Below are 26,490 nucleotides of genomic sequence, written 5' to 3' on the forward strand. Positions count from 1 at the left end.
AACTCCTGAATGGTAAACAAGTCTTATATCATGCTACAATCCATCAGATCACAAAACATGGGAATTTTGGTAGTACCTAGGATAGCAAAGTCCATTAAAAGAGGTAGAGCTTTTTCACATTTGGCTCCCAAACTCAGGAATAGCCTCTCTGACAATGTTCAGGGTTCAGACACACTCTCTCTGTTTAAATCTAGATTAAAGACACATCTAATTAGCCAAGCATTCACAAAATGAATCTCACATCCTTGTACTTCAGTTATCTGATCAAATGCACATTATTATTCTTTGTTTGGGTTGAACAGCAGCTACGCTAACTGTTTTCTGTTTGCTTCTCTTTTTCTGCTATGGGATTGGCATCCCGAGGTAACTAGTAATTACACAAGCTTCGGTCTCGATCCAACCCTCGCAGAGATCTGAGATGACCGAACACCTGAGAAGAGATGATCCCAACCCCTCAGAGGACCTCATATGATGCCAACCCTGAACAAAACTACCAAATTTTGCTATATGTTTGATCGCAACATATAATCACTGCTGTTAATAGTGTTCACTGTCTCCTAAAAAAAAAGTCAACAAACAACATCATTATTTCTGCACAACACTTCCACCATATGGACATTACCTTAGTCACCACTGATAAGCTACTCCTAAATATAAATTAGTAACTTTAATTTTCTGTAAAGCGGCTTTGCAGTGATTTGTGTCATGAAAATTGCTATACAAATAAACATGAACTGAACTGAATTGAAGTGCATGTTTAAATCCATTTAGTCCCACAACAAGTCCTATGTGCGTGTGGTATATGGCCAATATCTCCATTTACTGTCAATATTTCATGTTCATTAATTGTTCTGTAGTCTTATTATTTACTAAAAATCCTTATACAAGCAATAGAAAGTGCAGCGCTCTTGACACTATATAAGGAAAGACATGAACACAAACTTGTCCTCGAATGCTTTGTAATCCATTTTCAAGATGAGATTTGAGAGCTAAAACACAAGACAAGATCATAAATGAACGACTTGTTTGATCTATTCAATATCTGTCACTGTATGGACAGAGCAGGACATTCAGCTAAATATCTCCTTTGGTGATGCATGATTACATTTAACTTTAAAATAATCTGTCTGGTAAAGTCCATCTGTTTACTGTTAGACTCCGATCTAATGGCCCCATCTACAGGAGCACTTTGGAACTTATTATTAGTATTAATGTATTAAAATGAGCTTGTTTGTTATCATTTAACAATATTTATTAACATAGATGGAATTTCCCAGTAGATCAGAGCACAGAGTAGGGTTAGTCCGAAACTAGTCCTTTTCGGATCGCTTTCAACCCTCGCTGGAAATAACATTCATGATTCATACAGCAGTAATAATATTCATATTTTTCGTACTGGTCGAATCTAGCCACCTTGTATTACGTAACATTCACGCCACACTCTCAGTTGTCAACCACACAACCTGTAAAACATAGAAAGGAAAACAGACTGTGAACTGAAGCCCTCTGCTCGAGCTGTCATTGGACAGACGCCTATCGCGTGATTAGGTCATACATACATCAAACCGCGATGAGGAACATTTATTACACTCAAGCTGAAAAATCGACTAGAGGTGAATTTTTGATACATTTTGAATACCGCTGTACTAAGTGTAATTGGTCAAATTAAGTTCTATAATTTGTTTTGCGCTTTATGTATAACGTTAGTGACCTCAAGGACGTTGGGCCGAAGAGCGACCCCTTCAGGGTAAAATCTAAAGAATACGCACATCTTTTCTAGTTCCTTCACTTCTGTCATCCCTGACAACCGCGTAATCAAAGTGAATGGAGTTACTAGACTAGATTGAGCAAAAGTTGGTGTAGGAATAACAGCGCGATGGTCATCGCTTGATCCGTTTTCTGACTGGATTTTAAAACATAATGGATATAACAGAAATCTTAAATGAAAAAGCCCGTATTCGGTATCTTAAACCCATTTAATTTAGCCGTAGTTATTTTGCCGGGAGAAATCTGAAAGCGTATACAACAAAATAAAAAACAACAACATGTTTAGCGTTAAGCTAGCTAGTGCTAACCTCGGACTAGCATGTGTGGAATAAGAGACACAGGGACGCAGCGGTGACAAAGCTGATGTAAACCGACGGACTATGAGCTCATTTGAGTCTCAAAACAACTTAACTTCACGTACGAAGAGTAAATTTGTATTTTATCGACCGCTGGGAAACTTCGAAGCTGGCCCGTAAACACCAAGGTAAACCAGAACAGCTAGTTAGCCAAAACTCGCTCTTTTGCTTGAAGTCTCTGCTTCATCCGATTACTAACAAAGTAAACGTGTCCATATTAGAATAAGTGTATGTTGTATGTCTGTTAAAGAGTTGATGACACCGTTTTGAAGTCATGTTTTTGTCAGCTAACTTAGCCAGATTTGTTGTCTGTCAGGTCGATGTGACACTTAGTCTGTCTAGCTTTTTGTTTATTTTGTGTTATTTATCAACATATAATCGTTTCATGTCAGTCACTGTTTCTTAATTAGTTGAAGTTTCACCATTTGTATTATAAATTTGTAAGCTTTGCTTCCTTAGCGATGTTAATGTTAACTTCAGTTAGAGTTTCCACAGCTATCTATTAACAATGTAAGGAACAAGGGACATAACGTTACAAGGAATACATTAGTAGGTACATTTTTACAAATATTTTGACTTCATCTTTTTAGTTTTATATATATATATATATATATGTAAATATAGAACTATAACGATGAAGTCAAAATATTTGTTTTTATATATATAAAATTGTGACCAGGCAATTAAATATAAATTATATATACATATTATTATAAAATATTGAAATGTCAATTTAAGCAATTGTAGGACTAGTAAATCAGTGTTTTCTGGAACAAACAGACAGTATCACTTTTAAGAGTATGTTGAAATATCAAAAATGAACATTATAACACAAAAAATAAGTGAATTGTTTGTTTTGTGGATTTGAACGGCTTTATGTTGAAGTATCAAGTGTGACCTTGTGTACACAGACAACCCACTGCTTTCACTCTGATTACAAGGTTAAAGTTTTAACAAATAATGTGAAGATTTACTGTATATGATCTTCAGCAGTTGTTTTGTACAAGTTCATTATTAATTTTGTAGTGAGGAGTTTTCCTGTCCTTTAACTCTTAAGGCAAGACATCACAGGTGAAAAGGTCTTTTCCCAACTTACCCAGTTGATAAATAAGTACAAGACAATTTTTCGTAAGTTTTTTTTTTTTAAATGTTATGTTTAAATTGGCAAATGATACAAACTAAATTATCTACTAAATTAACACATTGACACTATTTTCCTAATTAATGCTGTACAGTAGCTTTGACACAATCTGTATTGTTAAAAGCGCTATATAAATAAAGGTGAATTGACTTGGCTAAATGTGAACTAATTGGCCTTTCTAGAACAGAAATCTGAACACTGGATAAAGCCAGGTTCCAAATAAATCATTTGTTTAGGTTTTTACAGAGGGGACATTGGATCTCTCTTTTTTTTGTTGTCACTCAGAAAAACAGAAATTAAATAAATCAGAGAATACTGTCAAGAGTTAGAAAAACATCATGTTTTCAGGAATACAATGTTATATAAAATATGAACAAACCCCTCTGTAAAAACTTCAGAATAAAGCTAAGTACTACTGAAGTGGAGTTATTTAGGATATTAGCAATGGTTTTTAATGTGATGTCTTGCGTTAAAAATAAGGATGAAGCAACTGAGAGGTCCAGACACTGGGATGCATGTCTGTCAAAACCTCCCCACACTGACTCATTTAGTTCCTCTGTGCGGGTCGCCTCTAGCATGAAGCCTCAGTACAATGCAGATAGGTTGAGAACCAGAACGACTGGTTGCTGACAAGTCTGAACAGTGGCTCAAAGCATTTCTGATCGCTTCATTTACTGTGCGTGTGTATAAGTTAACGTAAAGCCTGCACATGTGTTAGTGCTGTTTTTTCATGTTATCCAGTGTGGTTCAGTAACAACCGAGACATTTTTTTTAATTGCATTGTCTTAGTTTGTCACATTGATGTGGCTACTGCGTAATCCTCTTGTCAGAATCCACGGATTACAAACGCAGTCTGTCTGGTAGGGGTCTCTATCCTCCATATGACCAAACACTCACATCTGTTATCAGTGTTCTCCATGCTGAGAGCTATGATGTATGTGACCTTATTCATCCAATGTCTAATAGTTTTGTCCCTCATGTTGTTCCAAAACTGTATGCTTTTCATACACTGTACAACTGTTAATGAATATTTTTATTATTTTGTTAGTCTATAAAATGAAAGTCAATGTAATTCAATGTTGTTTAGACTCCAGATTTCGTTAAAATATATATTTTTGTGTGTGTTCCCAAGAAGGTTTGGAAAGACATGAGGGTGAATAAATGATGACAAGATTTTCATTTTTAGGTAAACTATCCCTTTAGGACGTTCTATAAACACCTTGTAGTCTGAGGAAGTACGCTGCTTACAAGATGAAACAATATCTTGACCTTTGTGTTGAAAAATTGTTTTATTTTGTTTGTTCATGCAAATGGGTCATCGTGAGTGAGAGCATGGATCTCTTCAGTATATTAAAAATAGCATTTATTCAGGTCTTTGAAATGGTGTTTGAAATGGCTCATTGCCCAGCTGTTGTTCTCTGTAAGGATGTAAGTTATGTGACCTGTGCTTAACATACATGTGCTGTGCACAGTCAGTTCTGTGCCTCTTGAGGAAGGAAGATCACGATTATTCTTTCTCTTTTCATTCTGTTTTGATACACTATTCTTGTTTAGGTGACCTGATTATGTATGTTTTGTAACACTGAAGTCTTTTGCTAGATCTCTTTCTATTGGTCATGCAATCTTCCCACAGCTGCTTTCTTTTCAGGGTTATCTTATCTTTTTAAGTAAACAACCTAGCAGCATCTTATAATGGATTTATCACCTTTCACCCTGTATGTGTAGACTAAATATACCACAGACCTGTAATTGCTGACAGCACAGTTTGCATCTGACACCCTCAAAAAGATAAAGGTCATGTAATCGGAAGTGGTGAATGAATGAAAGGTCAAAAAAGACAAAAGCTACTTTCTGATTCTCTACATTTAAAGATTCTCTTTTCCTGAAAGCATTTGAGCCAGGCCTTAACAAGATTCACATGTCATGTAGCTAACAGAGTGCAATGGTAACCGGCCACTTTTCCAGCAGGCTTGGTTTTGCAGTATTTTCATGTTCATTTTCTTCATAGGCATTTCCAAAAAAAAAAAAAAAAAGAGAGACACCAACCAGCCAGCTCTGGAGTCTAGACATCACAAACTGGAAGCACAAAAGAAGGCATTTAGGAGTCTTTTATAAGGGTATGAACTACTCATCAAAGGAAGCACTGCAATTGATGTAATTAAATCAAAATATCAAATACTGTAGTATAAAACTATTAACCTGCATTTTTTACATAATTTTTTTTTTTTACATCTTTACTTACACTACTGTTCAAAACGGTCAGATTTTGAATTTGAATGTCTCACCAAGGCTGCATTTATTTAATCCAAAAATACAGTTAAAATGAACAGTTATAATAAAATAGTAATATTATTAATAATATATAATAGTGATAAATAGTAATATTGTGAAAAAAAAAAAAAAAAATAATATATATATATATATATATATATATATATATATATATATATATATATATATATATACACACACACACACATGTCATTATTCTAATATGCTGATGTGGTGCTCAAGAAAAATTTCTTATTAGCATTGTTGAAATTGCTTATAATTGCTTAACATTTTAGTGGAAACTATGATGCATCAGGATACTTTTATTAATAGAAAAACAGCATTCATTTGAAATCTTTTGTAATATTTTAAATGTTTTTACTGTCTCTTGATCAATTTAATGTGGTCTTGATGAAAAAAGTTTTTGTTTATTGTTAAAAATCAGTATCTTTGAGGAAGATTTTATTTAATTTTTTACTTACACAACCCTCTTTAGCAGTAATGTTTGGAAATATCAGACTCTGCACATGAAAAATCTGAATTAAGAAATTGTGTGTTTTCCTGCAGTGTGAACAATGCCTTGCTGTGCTTTAAAAATCTTCATGATGATTTTTTCCCCCTTTAATTTTATTTGAGTCAGCAGAGAGGTAATGGGGGTGAGGAGGAGTTAGGAATGACACAAGCAGTACTGGATCTCAGGTCAAACTCAGGTCATCTGTGTAATCTCTAGAGCATGTGCACTGCACACCAGGTCACTTCACCAGTGATGATGGTTATATTCTGATTTCGTGTTCTATTGCATTGGTCTTTTGTTTATTTTGATTGCTTCCATTTTCCTCATTTGTAAGTTGCTTTGGATAAAAGTGTCTTCTAAATGTAAATGTATTTAAGCATCATTGCAATAATTCACACCTGTTTAACTTGTCTTTTGTCTTTTCAGAGGCAATGTCATGTGATGGATGGTTATGAGATTTAGCAGTCATACAGGAGAACCATGGAACCGGTTGAGCAACCTACCTCAGAAACTAAATGTGACAGCCCAGTAGACGTCGCGGCAGCCCAGGAGCCCCTCGTGTTCACAGGAGTTACGGAGGGCCAGTCGTCTCCGCGGACAGACTTGAACCCTGTCCAGATTCCTGAAGACTCAACATGGATGGCAGTCAAGGAGGGTGAGTCTGCATGCTCAGACTGTGGAGGGATGTCAGACCTACAGGAGCCAAGCTCAGCATCGGGTGAGGAGGTGGAGGGCAGCGAGACGTCTGATGCCACACGATTAGAGGTCTCACCCAGCAGCAAGGGATCGTGGGGGGGCACTCTACAGAATGGAGATGGGACACCGCAGAAGAGTCCTCAACAGAATAGTGACACTCCTGTAACAGCTCAAATGTTTCCAGGTTAAACTGCGCTTACACATCAAAGCCAAGTATTATGACATCCTGACAGACTTATTTTCAGGGTTAAGTGGGGGGAAAAAATCTGAATGTATTGTATTTGATATATAGCTTTCAAAGGCTTCTACATCATTAATACAGTCAATGTATTTCTAAAAAACATAATATTTATGTTATTATTGATATTGAATATTTACTGTATTTATGCAACTATGCATACTTTTTTGTACTTTATATTTCATCATGTTGTATGTGTATATAATGACCTGGATAATTATATGTAAATAAAATAGACAGCAAAACATATTTTATTACTAATAATAAAACTATATTTATTACTATTATATTTTATTATATTAATGTAATTATTGTTTATATAGTATTTTTTATAATTTATTCATGACCTGGTTTTATCCTTTGTTGGCTTTGAAACTTAAAACAACATTAATAGTAGATTAAAATCAATATATCAATAGTGAAAAATATAGAAGATAATTGTTTTCTAATAATTCAATAGACATTCATTGTCAGGCTTTCTGATGTTAAAGAAAATGTAAATAAATAGTAATATTTTATCCATAAAATATATACTTCTGCAGTGCTCTGATAAGAGATACTATAAAAAAAATTCTTTCTGTGTCTGTCTTACATTTATAGATCCGTTACAGACCCCCCCTCTCTCGCTGTCAGACCAGTTACGGCTGGGTCGGGATGACCCCAGTAGTATGGGCCTGAACGTTGAGTGCCGCATATGTGGAGATAAAGCATCAGGATTTCATTATGGAGTTCATGCTTGTGAAGGCTGCAAGGTAACTTTGCTGAACTTGTCCAAACTACTTTCTTTACCTTAAATCACTGGGCTTCCTAATGCCTAAAGTTGCGTTTCTGTAGTGAAATAATTCAGCAATCTAAGCACATATTTGCCCCTCTGCTTTTCAATGAGGAAGTGTCATCTTTTCTTAAAGGGGTTTTTCAGACGCACTATTCGTATGAAGCTGGAGTATGAGCGGTGTGAGCGTGCCTGTAAAGTCCAGAAAAAGAGCCGGAACAAATGCCAGTACTGTCGCTTCCAGAAGTGCCTGGCATTGGGCATGTCACATGATGGTGAGAACCCTCAAAAAAAACCAAAAAATTAAACACCCCCCAACCCAAATATAAAATATTCAAACAGATAAATATGCAAACTGATTATAGAGGAATAATTCACCCAAAACTGAAAATTTGCTGAAAATTTACTCACCCCTCAAGCCATATAGATGAGTTGCAGACAGCTGATAAAAACATCCAATAATCTATAAGTAATCCACACGATGCCAGTTCATCAGTAAATGTCCTGTAAAGTGAAAAGCTGTGTGTTTGTTAGAAACCTATCTATCATTAGTGTGCTCAACTTTACACCACTTTACATGAGCTGTTTGAATTATCATTCTGATGGCACCCATTCATTTCATCTTTTCCGATGATGAAACAAACTCATCAGCATATTAGAGGGTCTGCGGGGGTGTATATTTGCAGAAAATTTTCAACAATAAATTTAATAGTCAAACTCAGTAACTACTATACCAGTGTTTATAAATTTGTTGCTTTATTTTGAAATGTGTGCTGGGATATGTTGTGATAAATGGAGCTTGTTTTTGTTTCTTTGCCTCAGCGATTAGGTACGGACGTATGCCAGAGGTGGAGAAGAAGAAGCTAGTGGCAGGTCTCCTTGCTGGGGAGAAACTGCAAAGCTCTAGTGGAGGTGACCTCAAAACACTGGCCAAGCATGTCAACACATCCTACCTGAGGAACCTCAACATGACCAAGAAAAAAGCACGGAGCATCCTCACGGGCAAAACGAGTTGCACAACGGTATGCGCTCTACTTTCAGTGAGATGCCGCTGACAATTTCAGTTTTCTCAAATGGTCTATTTTAGAAAGTCTAAGGATGCATGCTATTGACGTTCCGACAGATACGATAAGCCAATATTTATTTAGATGTTAAAACTGATTTTATAATGATGTTAATTTGGGTTTGTTTGTTTGTTTATTTTTACACAAAATAGTACATGATTGATTTGTAGTTATTTCAGATGTTTTTAATTGTTCTCATTTCATCTCCAGCCTTTTGTGATCCATGATATGGACTCACTGTGGCAGGCAGAAAATGGGCTGGTCTGGAACCAGCTTAATGGATCACCACCCAACAAAGAGATCGGGGTCCATGTCTTCTACCGCTGCCAGTGCACTACAGTTGAAACTGTGCGAGAGCTCACAGAGTTTGCCAAAAACATCCCTGGCTTTGTGGATCTCTTCCTTAATGATCAGGTGAGAATGATCCATGTTACTTTACTACCTTATAACCTGTTAAATGTATTGTTAGGGGTTTATTAAAGAGGTCATATGATGCGATTTCAAGTTTTCCTTTCTCTTTGGAGTGTTACAAGCTGTTTGTGAATAGATAAGATCCCTAAAGTTGCAAAGACTAAAGTCTCAAACCCAAAGAGATATTCTTTATAAAAGTTAAGACTCGTCCACGCCCACCTAAAACGGCTCATTCTAACATGCCCCATGTCTACGTCACTGTGTGGGAACACCTTCCAAATGTTCACGCAAAGAAAGAAGGCATAACTTTGATTCTCGCTGTACTATTTTTGCTGCTGCCTCCATGTCGTGGAAACGCAGTGTGTTTCGTTGTGAAAGCAAAACTACAACTAGAAATCAATGGTTAAGTTGTATTTACAACACTGTTCCAGAACAGTTCAAACCAAATATTCAGATGTTTGCAACGCATTTTACGGAGGACTAAGACTGTTTCCTGTGAGAGTAGTCTACAATGCCGGTGTTCTAACAAATAATGTTGACTCACATCCTGTAAGTACGTTTTCATATTTAAAGGGGTCATATGACGTTTCTAAAAAGAACATTATTTTTTGTATTTGGTGTAATGCAATGTGTTTATGCAGTTTAAGGTTCAAGAAACAAATTATTTTCCACATACTGTACATTATTGTTTCTCCTCTATGCCCCGCCTTTCTGAAACGCGTAGATTTCTACAAAGCTCATCGTTCTGAAAAGCAAGGTGTGCTCTGATTGGCCAGCTATCAAGTGCATTGTAATTGGCTGAATGCTTTAAGCATGTGACGGAAATGTTACGCCCCTTACCATGCTGTGATCCCGTGTCCCGGTGCGACGAGACCAAACCAATAAAAGCCAATAAAACACTGATTATAAATTACTGATTATAATGACTTATACTGTCTTTTTACACAACAACAATCCCACCGAGTAAACAAAAAAACATCTATGCATTTGTAATCGGAGAAATGTCAAACAACAAGTGCTACTCTAACTGCTTAAAACTCGCATTTGAATCATCAATGGCAAATTCTTTAAATATGAAAACGTACTTACAGGCTTTGAATCAGAAGCGCAAGACTGTCCTTGCAAAGTTGGAATTGCCACACTTTATAGAAACAGCCTTTGTGCACAGCCGACATTGTACTCTCCCAGGTTCAGGAAACAGTCCTCCATAAAAGGCGCTGCACAAATCTGAATATTTGGGTTGAACTGTTCTGGAACAGTGTTGTAAATACAATTTAACCACTGATTTCTAGTCGTGTCCTCTTATGGAAGGCCAAACAAAGTAGTTTCGCTTTCACAACGAAACACAGCGACTCCACAACATGGCGGCGGAGGGAACAATACTACAGCGAGAATCAAAGTTACGCCGCCTTTATTTGCGTGAACATTTAGGCGGTGTTATGCAAATCTTCCCACATCGTGACGTAGACATGTGGGGCCGTGTTTAAACAAAGCGTTTTAGGAGAGCGTGGATGAGTCTCAACTTTTATAAAGAATATCTCTTTGGGTTTGAGACTTTAGACTTTGGAACTTTGGCACGAACAGCTTGTAACACTCCAAAGAGAAAGAAAAACTTGAATACGACCCCTTTAAAGGATTTGCCACTGATGATTCAAATGCAAGTTTTGAGCAGTGTAGAGTAGCGCTTGTTGTTTGTTGTTTCTCTGATCACAAATGCAGACATGGTTTTATGTTTATGCGGCGTGGTGCAATGCGTAAAAAGACAGTAAAAGTCATTATAATCAGTAATTATGTCCCCACTGGATGCAACTAATGCCTTGTTTGTAATGGGTTTTATTGTTTTTGTCACCGCGACACGGCATCACAATATAGTAAGGGGAGTAACATTTCCGTCACACACTTGAGGTATTCGGCCAATCACAAAGCACTGGATAGCTGGCCAATCAGAGCACACCTCGCTTTTCAGACTGATGAGCTTTGTAAAAATTGATGCATTTCAGAAGGCGGGACATAGAGGAGAAACAATAATGAACAGTATGTGGAAAATAATGTGTTTTTTTTTTTACCTTAAACCGCATAAACACATTTCATTACACCAAATACACAAAATAATGTTATTTTTTAACAACATCATATGACCCCTTTAATTTCAAGTAGCGACTGCTAGGATTGATGTTTTTTCCCCCCTCATTAGTTTAAAAAAGTATTTTTTAGAATTTATTATACATGAATTAAATATTGATGCATATTCTTCCACTAAATTCATCACCCACTTTTCCTCTCAGGTAACGCTGTTAAAATATGGAGTCCATGAGGCCATATTTGCCATGCTCCCATCTCTCATGAATAAAGACGGGCTGCTGGTGGCCAATGGGAAGGGCTTTGTGACGAGAGAATTCCTGCGTAGTCTACGCAAACCTTTCAGTGAGATCATGGAGCCCAAATTTGAGTTTGCGGTGAAATTCAATGCCCTGGAGCTGGATGACAGTGACCTGGCTCTGTTTGTGGCAGCCATCATACTGTGCGGAGGTAAGGCCGTGGTGTTAGTTTGATCAGTATGTTTTCAAATGTCCTTTGTTGTTGTTTATACGCTTTACATCCACAAATGAGAACCAAACATTAGAAGGCATCAAAGTTTTAGTGGAAAAAAAATTTAAAATTGTTTTACAATCACATCTTTTGTTATGTTGACGTATTAAACCGAGATGATGGGCATCAAAGTTTTAGTGGAAAAAAGAGTTTTAAACAGTCCTCATCTCTGCCAAGCGCTTGTGCAGCGTGAGAGAGATTGAAAGTACAAGTGCAGAAAAGCAGTGTCTATCATGCACAACTTAAACTACAACAGGTAAAGCTGTCAGCTGTGTGGATATTATCATTCTCATTTATAATCAATATGGCTTTTTGTTTTCAAGATCTTTAATCTATGCTGTGATCTGTTAATGAGTGAACTTCATATTATTTGTAGTGTGCTTGCTGTACAATAAATCGCAATAACCTTTGTGCTATGTTACTTTTTAATAAACAAAGTAGCTTATCAGCTTTAATATTCTTCTAAATTCATAACGAAATTCAAACAATAAGTACGTTTTGGCGCTCCTTAATGTAGCATGATCGATATCACTTTAGTGCCTCTTTAAGCGGCATGTTAACTTATATCTTTCTCTTTACTACTATAACATGAATCAACATCAAGATAGGCTACAGTACAACTTAATGAAATGCCTCATGTAATTGCTCATTCAATGTTTCAAACTGGAAAACATGTAAAGCTTGTAAACAATGCCACGTAACAATCAACAATATAAAAAATAACTATAAAGAGGAGCTTTTTGCTAAATTTATGTGCTATATTGCATATTCATATTTTTACTTAACATGTTGTCTACATGATAAGAGAATGCAAGGATCTTAAGATAAAATTCAGCACCTCCTATACTGTAATTGCATGTTACTAATGAAGAAAAACGGACTGGATGTGTGATATACACATTACAGCATTTATAGGATGCACTGAGGAGGAGCTCAAATTACACTCAATGGCCAACTGATGCTGACATTATGGTCCATGACATTGGCACAGATTCTGTATAATAAACAATTCATCTACAAAATGGATTCAAATGCTGATAAAGACATAAAAAGAAACATATGACAGTATGACCGTGTTAAAAATAAATAAATAAATATAGTAAATAAAACGTGTTTATTCTGTGGCAGATAAAAAAATAATAATTGGCACCTAGTTTTGTTTCTTATAGGATTTTTTTTTTTTGTCTGTAGCCATCAGTAAAATAGCTAAAGAAGAAAAGGGAAGCTAAAAATGGTTTCTCTCTGCTCTAGATCGTCCTGGGCTGATGAACGTGAAGCAGGTTGAACAGATCCAGGATGGCATCCTGCAAGCTCTGGACCAACATCTTCGGGTGCACCACCCTGACTCTCCTCATCTCTTCCCCAAATTGCTCCAGAAGATGGCCGACCTCAGACAGCTGGTCACAGAGAACGCCCATCTGGTTCAGATGATCAAAAAGACTGAATCTGAGACCTCCCTCCACCCGCTTTTACAGGAGATCTATAAAGACATGTACTGATGTGCAAGGACCTGACTGAAGAATGGACTTCAGTTTCCCTCCTGAATGGAGAGAGTGCACAAAACTTAATGGCGCTGCGGTGCCGTTGGTTTTTTTAAATGAATTTTTGTAAAAGACTTTCACAATTATTGACTTTGAATACTGACATTTTCTCTGATTTTTGCGGAGTGTTTTTTATTTAAACTCAAGGACGCACCGTTTACTACAACTACCGTCATGTTATTCTTAATTTGCTTGATGAGGGCTAACACCTTCACAAGTTGTCTTTTCCATCATGGTTTAGGTTTGCAAGAGATATCTAGTATGTTTCTTTGAGAAGATCAGAGCACAGTCAAGCTCTTGTAACGCCACTTACTCTGTGTTTGTAGGGCGTTTATTTTGAAGTTCTTCTTTCTTCCTGATTCTGTTTGATTAGGCACTTTTACTAAAGTAAAAGGTAGACTCCACACAAAACTGTACAGCAGTCGGTTATATTATTTTGGAATTATGTTACTTTGTCGTGGGTGTTGTTTTCAGCGTCAGCTGCTACAAATATATATTGGTTTTGAAACTGAAGACAAATCTGTTTAATAATTCAGTCTTTGGGATAAGCCTACAACAGTGTGATAATTTCAGCTGTATGTGGAAGGAAATGTTTATTCACATGATATATGTTTATATAATTCTTCTGTATTGATCTCTTTGTGAAGATCTGGTACCTTGATGGTACTTGTATTTTAGCATACTCTCTGGTACCAGTCTTAAAGTCATATTTACTGATTTGAGACTGGACATCACTTAGATCTCATCGTCTCCTTGATAAGCAGTTGTATTAAATTTGGTCTTCCATTATATGTTGATTTAACATGTTTTATGAATATATATATTGAGTGACTGAAAGAAAGCAGGTTGTGGTTACATTCAAACTAGAACATTATGGTCAAACTGATTTAGAGTACACATCTAAACTTAAATTCATTCTTTAAATCAGATGCATTAATTAATTACTGAATGACCATGTCATGATAGTTGTATTTACGTGGATGGCATGGATTTTGAGTAAATACTTGCATTGTCCTTTATTTAAGTATCTTGGACACTCTGAGTTTAGAACGGGTCTCGTCAAAAACATTGCTGAATAATTTGGGAATTCAGTGTACCCGCGTTAAAAAGTAGTTTTGATGTTGAATTACATTAATTGGTATTGTTATGATGTGCAACACATCTACCATTTCACATCCAGAGTCTCTCAGAAATGTCTGAGATTTTCTCTTATGGCTGAAAATCTGTTTATTCAAGATGGAACTTGATGTCAGAGTGATGTCTATGATCATGTAGAAACCTGTTACTGTGAAACTAGAGAGCACAATAATATGAAATTATAAGAAATTAGATTTTCTTTTTTTTATTCTTATTTTAAAAATACTTTTTTGTCATCTATTTTCACACCACATGGTCACCAATGTTCTACCTTTCCAGTTTGGCCCATCTCAGCAATGTCTTGCTTCATTGACAAGAGCAGACAGGATGCACAAGTGTTATGATTTGTGTGATATTCTTTGGATCACAGTAAAACAATTCCAGACATCTCTAAGTTTTTTTGTGATTTATGAAAAGCTCCATATACCTATATTTCACAAGCATTTTGCAGTCGTAACAAAATATAAATGTTAATGTTATCTTTTTAATGACTTATGGTTTAACAAAATAAGTGTGTGAAAAATTATTAAACATTTTAATAATAAACATTTGGCGTCAATGAATAACCGTTTAAAGGGTGACTAAACCTTCCGTTTTATCCCGTGCAATCTTGGATTTCACGATTAAATTTCACTTAAATGTTGCAAGGCATAGTAACGAATCGTATTTTTTTTTTTTGTCAAATCTTTTCAAAGAATCTGATTCATTCGTGAGTCGAATTGAATCAGTCCGTTCGGATCTCGAGTCATATTGATCAGAGAACCGATTTATCAGAGCTGATTTTAATAAATTGTATATTATTATATCTAGTACTCATTATTTAGGTTCAGGGACATATAAAATTACAACAGACACTCATAATAAAAATTAATATGAAGGAAAGTATCGCGTTATGACGCAATTGCACCATACAAGAATCGCTAAATTTATAATCTGAACCGATTGTGTTCGAAAGAACCGTTTGCTGGAATTGATTCGGACCCTCACTGGGCATCACGTTTTAAGATGCCTCCCTGTCCATCACACGTCCAAATGGGAAAGCCCCGCCCAACAATTATAAAAGTGTGCATGCCATTAGCCATCCATCAGGCACAGAGGGACAAGCGCAAGATGGAAAGGCATGCACAATCATCCAAAGGCCCAGGAGACAGCAGTTCAGTTTGTAGGTGGGTATATACTTCAGCTCTTAGCATTTGCACTAGTGTGCAGATCAGTAGTTGTTAGATTGCTGCAGTCCCTCCAAGCAAACAATTAGGGTAAGAAATATGTCATGACAAAGATCTGAAAGGTTATATAAATTGTGAGACCCAAGTCTCGTTTGTATAGATGTCCCCCTCCAAACTCGCCGTTTATTCTATAGAAAAGACACGGGCGTCCCTGGTTGGTCAGCGCGCGTTCTGCGTGACGTGGGTCTCCAGCTCTTCACTCTCTCTCTAACCAACTCCTCATTCCGTTTACTTACTCTAACAACTGCATTAAATCAAGTTTTTTGGAGGATCTAAAAATGGATCGGTACCGCACACCGTGTAGACAGTCGAGAAAAGGCAGCTCGAACGTACAAAGAGAAGTCTGCAGGTAGTTTCGTGTTTTTGACTGGACGAAAAGTTCGTTTTTAGCCCCGATCATCTGTTTGAAAGAGTGACTTTTCCTGCTTTAACGTTTCTCGGCGCAGATGTTTACATCCGGTTTCGGCAGCGAGCGATTTGTTTTTGTTTTAGTAGAAAGATTAGTGCAGTTACAACAAACATCGTGACTTATTATACTTTGAACTGCAGCGTAGTTTGAAAAGACCGTTGCAAGATTTGTTAGTTCTTAGTTGTAAAGTCCTACAGTTTCCGTGTACTACCGTAGTAAATAACAAACTAATGCTCGAGGGTTCAAACCTTCTACGATTTCCTCCTCTTTTAATTGTTGCAAGTTTTCAAAAACTTGTGAAAGACGTGCTGCAGTTGTCAACAAATGTATGTAATTAGCATGTTGTGTTTTGCAGGCAGTTCATCAATGGATCTTGTCGCTATGGTCCGAGCTGTTACTATCTACACGAGTTTCCTGCAGTACCGTCGTTTCAAGTTCAGTGTAGGTACTTCCAGAAAGGTGGCTGCTGGTTTGGGGACCGTTGCAGGTAAGGAGCCAGCTGGCCCGTTTTGAACATCATAGGTATTGAGAAAAGCGGTTTACGAGTTGCATGTCTTGCAGGTATCTCCATGTTCCTCAAGGGGGTGAAGGTTCTTCAGGGAGCAGCAGACGCGGTTCAGCACCTGCAGTGTTCCCCTCTGCACTGGCAGGCCGTTCTCTGGCTGACCGTCGAGGATCTGAGCCCTCTCTTCTCCCACCTCAAGGAGCCTACAGCCTGACTCGAAGGGGTTCAGAGCCTCTGGTCACAAGTATGAACGTGCTGCAGCAGAACTTTGAGCGTTTGACTACAGGCATTGCAGAGGAGGAAGAGTTCGGGGCTGTGGAAGATGGACCACCCCAGCAGGGTATTACTGCTAATTCAGGCTTTTCTTTGAAACTGTACCTCGCATTGTCCTTTTATGAATTGAATTGTTGTCCTCTTCAGATGCAACGAGACCGCTACAACAAATCAGTGCTACAGACTCCAGTTCTTCAGATAACTCCAGTTCTGCAGCTTTTGTACCTGGTGCAGCACCTGCCAAAGTAACTATTTGAAGCTGAAACACTGGTCACCTAACACTACACATTTCTGTAGCTCCTAGATGAAGCTATCTGTTTCATTGGCCTGGGTTTAATGAAGTGTTGTTGGATTATAGGTGACTGGTTCACCAGAGAGACCAGATCAGGGTGGCGCTGCAGTATCGATGGAGCAGCAGCATTCAAGGGCCTTTGATCAAAGCAAAGATGTGGCCTGTGGCATCTGCATGGACAAAATTTCTGAGAAATCCACCTCTCAGGAACGGCGTTATGGCATCCTACCCAACTGCAATCATGCTTTCTGCATCAGCTGCATTGTTACATGGAGGAAAACGAAGGACTTCCAGGAGGATGTCATCAAGTGAGTTTTTATTTTTATATAAATATATTCCTCCCTTTCTACCTTTTATTCACATAAAGCAGTATATTAAGTTTTTAAAAATTTTTTTTTTTTTTTTTTAAATAGGGGCTGTCCACAGTGCAGAGTGAAATCCTCCTTTTACATTCCCAGCAAACACTGGGTCTGTGATGGAGAGGAAAAGGCATCATTGATAGCCGCTTTCAAAGAAAGAAGCAGGTTAGAATGGGTCACATTCATGTCAAATCTTTTGTAATGGTTTATTTGATACTTTAGATTGAATCTGGAATTTTGTTTATTTTTAGTAAGTTAAAGTGCACTTTCTTCATGCGTCACGGATGCTGCCCCTTTAAATCGGAGTGCATCTACAGCCATGACATGCCCCCTAATCACACACACCGTCGCAGGCGCTCGGCACCCAGGGTAACGTTTGTATTTAACTAATTTTACTTTACATTTTGTGCATTTTATGTCCCATGTTTGTAAACTGCAGTTTTGTTACTTTTTAATTAAGTGGGGAAATGTTCTGTATTCTGCATTGCTGTGTTAAGCTTGCTGTATTGAGCATCAGTTAGCCATTTTAATCTGATTTTGTGTTTAGGACACAGCTGAGATGTTGGAGGATTTGGGCATTGATGGCATCCAACTTTGGAGCTACATTTTTGCCCTAACTCTGTTGGATGAAGATGACGATGACCTTCTGGATTTTCTTGATGACTAAGGACCTTCTAGTCATGTATATGTTGGCTTAGCCTCGAGTGAGCTTTGTTTATCTTCTGCACTGAAATCTAAGTCTCTTTTTAGGGTTGGTTTTACTTTAGCTAGCCCTAAATGTTTGGCTAATTCTTTAGCCGTGTAGATTTACTATGTGTGGGTTTTTTGTATGAGTGAGAGTCTTGCCTTAAGAGTGGGTGGGAGGGGAAAAAAATGTTTGAATGCTCAAATCTCAAATTGAGTGTCTCTTCAGGTTGAGTTGGGGAGAAAGTAGGGCAAAAAGTTAATGTTAACAGAATGCATGGTCACTTATTCAGCTTGCTCTTCACTTGTTGATCGTTTAGTACCTCCATCTGTGCTGATTCCTGATTGTTGGACCCTTTGTCTGATACCTTTATATGAAATCATTTTAATTTTGTATACTTTGTGTAGTTTATAATATTGCCGGTATTTTGCAAAACACTAAATGTGCCACCTGTCAGCAGGCTTTTGTATTGTTCTCCTCAGCAGTGTTAACAGGTTATACCAGGACTTGATGTCACATTTTATTACTTTTAGTACATCTTTATATTCAAAGAAGAGTGAAAATAAAAAATGTTCCACTGTTTGCCTTACCTGATCCTCTCAGTCTCTTTAATTTTGTATGTTGGCTGCCAGAAATGTAGCCACCGATGCCCCCTACAAAATTATTAACACTTAAGAATTTTCAACACTGAAAACTGGTTCAGAAAGCCGCCAGAGGGCTCCTCGGTTGTAATTCCGCTCCAAACCTGCAGGGGTCTTCAGTGTACAATAAGCGTTTGTTTAGAACCACATAAAGAACTGATTCGAAACTTGGTGCACACAACTTCCTACATGAGCTGTCATTGTTTTGATAATCTATATTTCTACTTTGTCTGGAGCGACAGTAGTAGCAGGCTTCGTCGATATCTGTGACTGAGGTCCGGTAATGGATATGAAAGCTCTGCTGCAGCGTTTTGACGGACGGTCGCGGTTGTTGGTTCATTCGCTGCATTCAGGAGCAGCCGGGGCGAGCAATGCGCAGACAGTTTTCAATAAACAGCGCAGATCTGATCCAGATTTCACGCTAAATCCGTTTTTAGAAACTTTGTGCCAACAAGAAGCATGTGTGCACGAGGACGCTCTCGTTCTGTAAGTAGACGTTCAAAAATTATCCTAATTCTGTTGAAAATAATGTCACCTCACCTGGCAAACAGTCATAATTATGAAATATTTTAATTATTCACAATAGTATTTTTATTTTCGTTTTCGACAAGTAACTTTCTAGTGGTGTATTAAAAAGCTGTCTGAGGTTTAGTGTAAATAAAATGCTTAACTATGCTGTCATACGTGTCATTATTCTAAAATAACGTGATTCATTTTTTTTTTGTAAATGTCTCTTAAAAACCAGTACATTTAGAAATGACCATTTACATATATAATATATGTTGATTATGTAATCATACTAAAATAGTAAAATGGCAAATAGCACCAATAATTTGAAATCAAAAGTAATTTTGAATGAGTCCTCTTGTGTTGGAAATAGAAATACATTAATTGTTATGTTCCTTGCCTTTTAAGAGTTAAAGATCTGTCCATTGTTAAATAAACCCTAAAATTGTTTGTATGAGTAATTCTTCTTTTTTGTTTTACAGTAAACCTTTGGTGTGCCTGTTTTCTGAAGGCTTTAAGCGAAATCTGCTGTGTTTTCTGCATGTGCTTCACCCTGGACTGCCCAAAGACAATGTTCTCCATCTGCTTCGGTGTCTGACTCGGGATGACGTGGATAATCAGTGGACTTGTGTCTTAATCAAGCAGCTCCAAAGAGATATTGAGGGCACTAGGAAAGGGACCCTCCTCACCTCAGACGGCACAGGGAAACTAAAGAGTCTCTGTGAGAGATTCAGGAATGCTAATGAAAAAGGAAAATGGGCTTATTGTTTTGAGGATCTTGAAGCAGAGGATAAAGAGACCAACATGCCAGTTTTATCTCAGAAAAAGAGGAAAAGTGACAACATGGATCATGATGGAGATGCCCAAGAAGATCAACAAAGTAAAAGGTTAAAGATGGATTTCTGTCCAAGTGAAGAAGAAGAGAGGTTGACTGAAGAGGAGGAACCTAAAATCAGAACGTCACAGCTGCAACAGAGCGCTGCTTCTGTATCACAGGCTCGGTCCGATGTGTTGGGGTCTTCAAAAAATCTGCCAGACCACATGAAGGTAAAGTGGAATTCAATGCAGTTAAACTGATTTTCATTCTCACAAATAGCTTATTTTACCTAATTTGACAGTTATAGATTATTAGGTTATATGTTATTATATTTGACACACAGGTTATTAGAATCTCTTCATGTATTACCCTCAGAAAAGGTACTTTTCTTCAGGATAAATACATTTCTAACATTTTAACATTCCCTTTTTAGGCTGCTGTTCCAGTGATCAAAGAATTACTAGATACAGAGTCAGCGGTAAGAAATCTGCTTTATTTTGCCAATGTAATTGCTTTAATCTTTTTCATTTGTATAATTTGTACATATTTTTCCTTCACAGTGGGATGAGAGCTCTGTGTCTGCTCTGAAAGTATTTCATGAATGTGACCCCAATGAGGTTTGTGGGTTTGCCTTGAAAAATGAATCGCTTTTTGGATTCATTACTCCAGAAATGTTTCCATTGCTATGGATTTGTTGTATCTGGTCACAGGTGGAGGTATTGTGTTCGATGCTGTGTTTGTCTGAAGCGTCTGAACAGAGTTTACCTCAGTTCTGTAGCTGTCTGCTGGAACTGTCGCCAGACCTCAGTCACAGCACTGCTTCTGCTGTGATCACACACCTTCTGCTGCCTAAAGTTAGTATGTTCACAAACTTCACATTTGTCACAGGTTACCTCCTTAAAAAGATTTTCATCATATCAGACCACATGGGGAAAAAAGTGTTTGTGTTATTAAATTAAATACATTTTTGTGTGTGGGGGTGGGTCAATTGCATACATATATTAAAGTTTAAAAGTTTGGGATCGGTAAGAATTTTTTAGTATTATGCTTTAAATACAGCTTTTAAGTGTTTATATATATATATATATATGTATATATAATTCTGTCCCTTGCGGAACATACCTATATATATATATATATATATATATATATATATAACTGTAATCGCACTTATGTATATGCATTTCTCTGCCTTAGATTCTGTCCCTTGCGGAACCTGCCTCTCGCTGTTTGGTAACAGCAGTAATGTCTCTTTGCACTCGTTACCCCCGGCCGACCTGCCAAGCTCTGATAGAGCCAGTTTTACAGAAGGGTCAAACTGGTACGAGTATGTTTTTTTCACCTGAATTAGTTAGCAAGATTGTATTTACCATATTTATTTCTTATATGCTTAATTTCAGGCATCTTTTCAATAGATACTAATTCTATTTTTCTTTAGGAAGTGCCCAGGCAGAGGTACTCTGTAGACTGGTAGTGGACTGCCTTGAGCCACATCACAGGCTTCTTGTATTTCGGTCAGTCTGAAGATCACAATCCATCTTTCAGAAAGAAATAGGTCTTGGTCATTTCTGGAATATATTATGATTGAGTAATCAATTTAGCTGATCACAGAAATTGATTCTAAATCTTAGAACAATCCTTGGAGTGTCCTGGGATGAGGGAGTGTTATCAGTCATCCATGCACTGCTGGATTCAGAGGTACTTTCGAAAGCTGTTTTGAATCTTTAAGGGTCTTTTAGTCCTATGTTAATGGTTTCTGTTGTTATGCTCACAGCTTGAGCTGAGTGAGGAGGATTTCTCTCTCTTCACTGATCAGCTTTGCAGCCAGTCTCCACATTTCAGCAAATCTATGAAGTTTGCCAAGATGTTGTTGAGCGTCTTGACCAAGTATCAGTCACATGTGAGTATAACTGTAATGACTGGAAATAACTCATTCAGAAAGTTCCCAAAAACATCTCAACAAAACCTACAACCACAATATTAAGTATAATTTTATGATCCTCAGCATCTACACTATTATGACAACTAATTATGCTCCATACGCAAATTTCAGAGGCATAGAAAGTATCCATTAAACATCATAATAATAAATATTTAGATGTTAGTGTTTTTTAAAGCTAGTAAAAAAAACTGTTGATTGATAAGTTTTTTTATTTATTTATTTATTTATTTATTTTTTGCTTTCAGGTGAATCCTGCATGCCACCACACACTTTCCAGTTGCCTGTCTTTCAATGAAACCTTCCTCAAGAAGTCATTGCAGGCTGCATTAAAACGGATTTCTCTTTGAATCATATCATGTCCATTTTAAATGCCACTTTACTAGATGAGTTTGTCATTCTGATTGTAAAAAGTTGTGAATATATTTTGTAAATGTAATAAAACTTATTTGTATTGTATAGTTGTATTGAGATTTAAAAAACCACAACACTGAATTGAATAACTCTTCATATCAGAAGTGCTTAAAGTTCTCCGGCAGCGTTTGGCTGCGGGGGGATAATAATGATACTTTAAAAATAAATAAAACCTTGTTGATTTCGCCTATCGAGAGATGCACAGCTTTCACTCTCAACCAAACTAACATTTCTAGCCAATTCCATGTTTTTTCTCTTATAAACATGAGACGCGCATAATAGTATCCAGCTGGAGAGTCGCAGCCCTGATGAATGGAGAATTTAGTCATACTAAAGCCTGGTTTTCACTTAGGTCTATTTGTGTTACTAAAAATATCAGATTACTCAGTTGTCAAAATAATCAGTAGATTACTTGATTACCAAAATAATCATTAGTTACAGCCCTAGATTAGTTAAAATATTTCAAAATACAACTGCATTGTTTTACTTTTTGTAATTAAAAGACATATTTTGTCATTGGAAATTTCTTAAAAATAGTATTAGTTACACCAAGTTTAGTCTCCTCTCGTGAGCTATGTATATTGTCACACCCCTAGTGTAGATAAGCTGTAATATAACTCATGATTTTCCAAGTGTATGATATACAGGTCCTTCTCAAAAAATTAGCATATTGTGAAAAAGTTCATTATTTTCCATAATGTAATGATAAAAATTAAACTTTCTTATATTTTAGATTCATTGCACACCAACTGAAATATTTCAGGTCTTTTATTGTTTTAATACTGATGATTTTGGCATACAGCTCATGAAAACCCAAAATTACTATCTCAAAAAATTAGCATATCATGAAAAGCTTCTCTAAACGAGCTATTAACCTAATCATCTGAATCAACTAATTAACTCTAAACACCTGCAAAAGATTCCTGAGGCTTTTAAAAAGTCCCAGCCTGGTTCATTACTCAAAACCGCAATCATGGGTAAGACTGCCGACCTGACTGCTGTCCAGAAGGCCATCATTGACACCCTCAAGCGAGAGGGTAAGACACAGAAAGAAATTTCTGAACGAATAGGCTGTTCCCAGAGTGCTGTATCAAGGCACCTCAGTGGGAAGTCTGTGGGAAGGAAAAAGTGTGGCAAAAAACGCTGCACAACGAGAAGAGGTGACCGGACCCTGAGGAAGATTGTGAAGAAGGACCGATTCCAGACCTTGGGGGACCTGCGGAAGCAGTGGACTGAGTCTGGAGTAGAAACATCCAGAGCCACCGTGCACAGGCGTATGCTTTTGAACCAGAAACAGCGGCAGAAGCGCCTGACCTGGGCTACAGAGAAGCAGCACTGGACTGTTGCTCAGTGGTCCAAAGTACTTTTTTCGGATGAAAGCAAATTTTGCATGTCATTCGGAAATCAAGGTGCCAGAGTCTGGAGGAAAACTGGGGAGAAGGAAATGCCAAAATGCCTGAAGTCCAGTGTCAAGTACCCACAGTCAGTGATGGTCTGGGGTGCCATGTCAGCTGCTGGTGTTGGTCCACTGTGTTTTATCAAGGGCAGGGTCAATGCAGCTAGCTATCAGGAGATTTTGGAGCACTTCATGCTTCCATCTGCTGAAAAGCTTTATGGAGATGAAGATTTCATTTTTCAGCACGACCTGGCACCTGCTCACAGTGCCAAAACCACTGGTAAATGGTTTACTGACCATGGTATTACTGTGTTCAATTGGCCTGCCAACTCTCCTGACCTGAACCCCATAGAGAATCTGTGGGATATTGTGAAGAGAAAGTTGAGAGACGCAAGACCCAACACTCTGGATTAGCTTAAAGGGATAGTTCACCCAAAAATGAAAATTATGTCATTAATGACTCACCCTGATGTCGTTCCAAACCCGTGAGACCTCCGTTCATCTTCGGAACACAGTATAAGATATTTTAGATTTAGTCCGAGAGCTTTCTGTCCCTCCATTGAGAATGTATGTACGGTATACTGTCCACGTCCAGAAAGGTAATAAAAACATCTTCAAAGTAGTCCATGTGACATCAGAGGGTCCGTTAGAATTTTTTGAAGCATTGAAAATAAATTTTGGTCCAAAAATATCAAAAACTACGACTTTATTCAGCATTGACTTCTCTCCCGGGTCTGTTATGAGCGCGTTCACAACACTGCAGTTTAGTGATATCCGGTTCGCGAACGAATCACTCGATGTAACCGGATCTTCTTGAACCAGTTCACCAAATCGAACTGAATCGTTTGAAACGGTTCGCGTCAACAATAAGCATTAATCCACAAATGACTTAAGCTGTTAACTTTTTTAACATGGCTGACACTCCCTCTGAGTTCAAATAAACCAATATCCTGGAGTAATTCATTTACTCAAACAGTACACTGACTGAACTGCTGTGAAGAGAGAAGTGAAGATGAACACGAGCCGAGCCAGATAACGAACGAAACATTGACTCGTTCTCGAGTCAAGAACCGGTTGCATCGGTTTTCGGATCACCGGTAGTGATGGAAATTCTGTTCTTTTCCGCGAACCGGTTCTTTTGGACAGTTTGATTCAATAAACCGGTTGCCGAAAACGGTTCACCAGTTCTTTTGCACTCAACGTAATGACTTCATTGGCGATGATTGCCCTTGATTCAAGCCTTCGGTTTACCCGCGCTCATAACATTAGCACAGAATCAGTTCAGAATCAATCACCAAAAGAACCAGTTCGGTTCAGACGCGTTGTGTGTCAGTCTGAATCACGCATGCGCAGTACCATCAGCTCCTCGGTTCTCGAACCGGACGCGTCCGACAGAAACGGTTCTTGACCCGAGAACGAGTCAATGTTTCGTTCGTTATCTGGCTCGGCTCGGTGTTCATCTTCAGTTCTCTCTTCACAGCAGTTCAGTCAGTGTACTGTTTGAGTAAATGAATTACTCGGGATATTGGTTTATTTGAACTCAGAGGGAGTGTCAGCCATGTTAAAAAAGCTAACCTCTTAAGTCATTTGTGCATTAATGCTCATTGTTGATGTGAACCGTTTCAAACGATTCAGTTCGATTTGGTGAACTGGTTCAAGAAGATCCGGTTACATCGAGTGATTAGTTCGCGAACCAGATATCACTAAACTGCAGTGTTGTGAACGCACTCATAACAGACCCGGGAGAGAAGTCAATGCTGAATAAAGTCGTAGTTTTTGATATTTTTGGACCAAAATTTATTTTCGATGCTTCAAAAAATTCTAACGGACCCCCTGATGTCACATGGACTACTTTGAAGATGTTTTTATTACCTTTCTGGACGTGGACAGTATACCGTACATACATTCTCAATGGAGGGACAGAAAGCTCTCGGACTAAATCTAAAATATCTTATACTGTGTTCCCAAAGATGAACGGAGGTCTTACGGGTTTGGAACGACATGAGGGCGATATACTTCAAACAAAGTTCTCATTCATTCTTCAACTATCCCCAAAAAGAAGCTATCGAAGCATCCTGGGCCTCAATAACACCTCAGCAGTGCCACAGGCTGATTGCCTCCATGCCACGCCACACTGAAGCAGTCATTTCTGCAAAAGAATTCCCGACCAAGTATTGAGTGCATAACTGAACATAATTATTTGAAGGTTGACTTTTTTTGTATTAAAAACACTTTTCTTTTATTGGTCGGATGAAATATGCTAATTTTTTGAGATAGGAATTTTGGGTTTTCATGAGCTGTATGCCAAAATCATCAGTATTAAAACAATAAAAGACCTGAAATATTTCAGTTGGTGTGCAATGAATCTAAAATATATGAAAGTTTAATTTTTATCATTACATTATGGAAAATAATGAACTTTTTCACAATATGCTAATTTTTTGAGAAGGACCTGTAGCTTTCATTGTTCAGGTCTGTAATATCCTTGATGCATCACAAATGTGGAGACATGAGATTTACTTAATTTTTT

General features: G+C 37.6%; 3 protein-coding genes across 6 annotated transcripts; all 3 read left to right on the forward strand.

The window, feature by feature from the left end:
- The first annotated feature begins 1,517 nt into the window (after nucleotides 1-1,517).
- ppardb (peroxisome proliferator-activated receptor delta b) lies at nucleotides 1,518-14,891 on the forward strand. 3 transcript variants are annotated; one of them, XM_042729696.1, is made up of 9 exons: nucleotides 1,811-2,251; nucleotides 5,273-5,381; nucleotides 6,476-6,929; nucleotides 7,584-7,735; nucleotides 7,892-8,030; nucleotides 8,578-8,777; nucleotides 9,030-9,233; nucleotides 11,516-11,759; nucleotides 13,071-14,891. In XM_042729696.1, exons 3-9 carry the CDS (start codon nucleotides 6,530-6,532, stop codon nucleotides 13,316-13,318), a joined length of 1,587 nt encoding a protein of 528 aa, XP_042585630.1. In that variant the 5' UTR covers nucleotides 1,811-2,251; nucleotides 5,273-5,381; nucleotides 6,476-6,529; the 3' UTR covers nucleotides 13,319-14,891. The 3 variants fall into 3 exon arrangements, with proteins under 3 accessions (XP_018939744.1, XP_042585630.1, XP_018939742.1); XM_019084199.2 differs by lacking the exons at nucleotides 1,811-2,251; nucleotides 5,273-5,381 and adding an exon at nucleotides 1,518-1,613; XM_019084197.2 differs by lacking the exon at nucleotides 5,273-5,381 and having other exon boundaries at nucleotides 1,812-2,251.
- A 615-nt stretch (nucleotides 14,892-15,506) lies between these two features.
- On the forward strand, nucleotides 15,507-18,835 carry mkrn4 (makorin, ring finger protein, 4). 2 transcript variants are annotated; one of them, XM_042729698.1, is made up of 8 exons: nucleotides 15,507-15,663; nucleotides 16,488-16,619; nucleotides 16,694-16,977; nucleotides 17,058-17,155; nucleotides 17,269-17,510; nucleotides 17,616-17,726; nucleotides 17,813-17,930; nucleotides 18,109-18,835. In XM_042729698.1, the coding sequence occupies exons 1-8, from the start codon at nucleotides 15,530-15,532 to the stop codon at nucleotides 18,226-18,228; spliced, it is 1,239 nt and encodes a 412-aa protein (XP_042585632.1). In that variant the 5' UTR covers nucleotides 15,507-15,529; the 3' UTR covers nucleotides 18,229-18,835. The 2 variants fall into 2 exon arrangements, with proteins under 2 accessions (XP_042585632.1, XP_042585633.1); XM_042729699.1 differs by lacking the exon at nucleotides 15,507-15,663 and adding an exon at nucleotides 15,924-16,072.
- A 134-nt stretch (nucleotides 18,836-18,969) lies between these two features.
- fance (FA complementation group E) lies at nucleotides 18,970-22,624 on the forward strand. The gene is made up of 10 exons (XM_042729697.1): nucleotides 18,970-19,373; nucleotides 19,877-20,441; nucleotides 20,645-20,689; nucleotides 20,772-20,828; nucleotides 20,922-21,065; nucleotides 21,409-21,532; nucleotides 21,650-21,725; nucleotides 21,843-21,909; nucleotides 21,986-22,111; nucleotides 22,399-22,624. The coding sequence occupies exons 1-10, from the start codon at nucleotides 19,171-19,173 to the stop codon at nucleotides 22,498-22,500; spliced, it is 1,509 nt and encodes a 502-aa protein (XP_042585631.1). The 5' UTR covers nucleotides 18,970-19,170; the 3' UTR covers nucleotides 22,501-22,624.
- Nucleotides 22,625-26,490: the final 3,866 nt, after the last annotated feature.

The sequence above is a fragment of the Cyprinus carpio genome, chromosome B8, assembly GCF_018340385.1.
Source record: "Cyprinus carpio isolate SPL01 chromosome B8, ASM1834038v1, whole genome shotgun sequence".
Taxonomy (NCBI): Eukaryota; Metazoa; Chordata; class Actinopteri; order Cypriniformes; family Cyprinidae; genus Cyprinus; species Cyprinus carpio.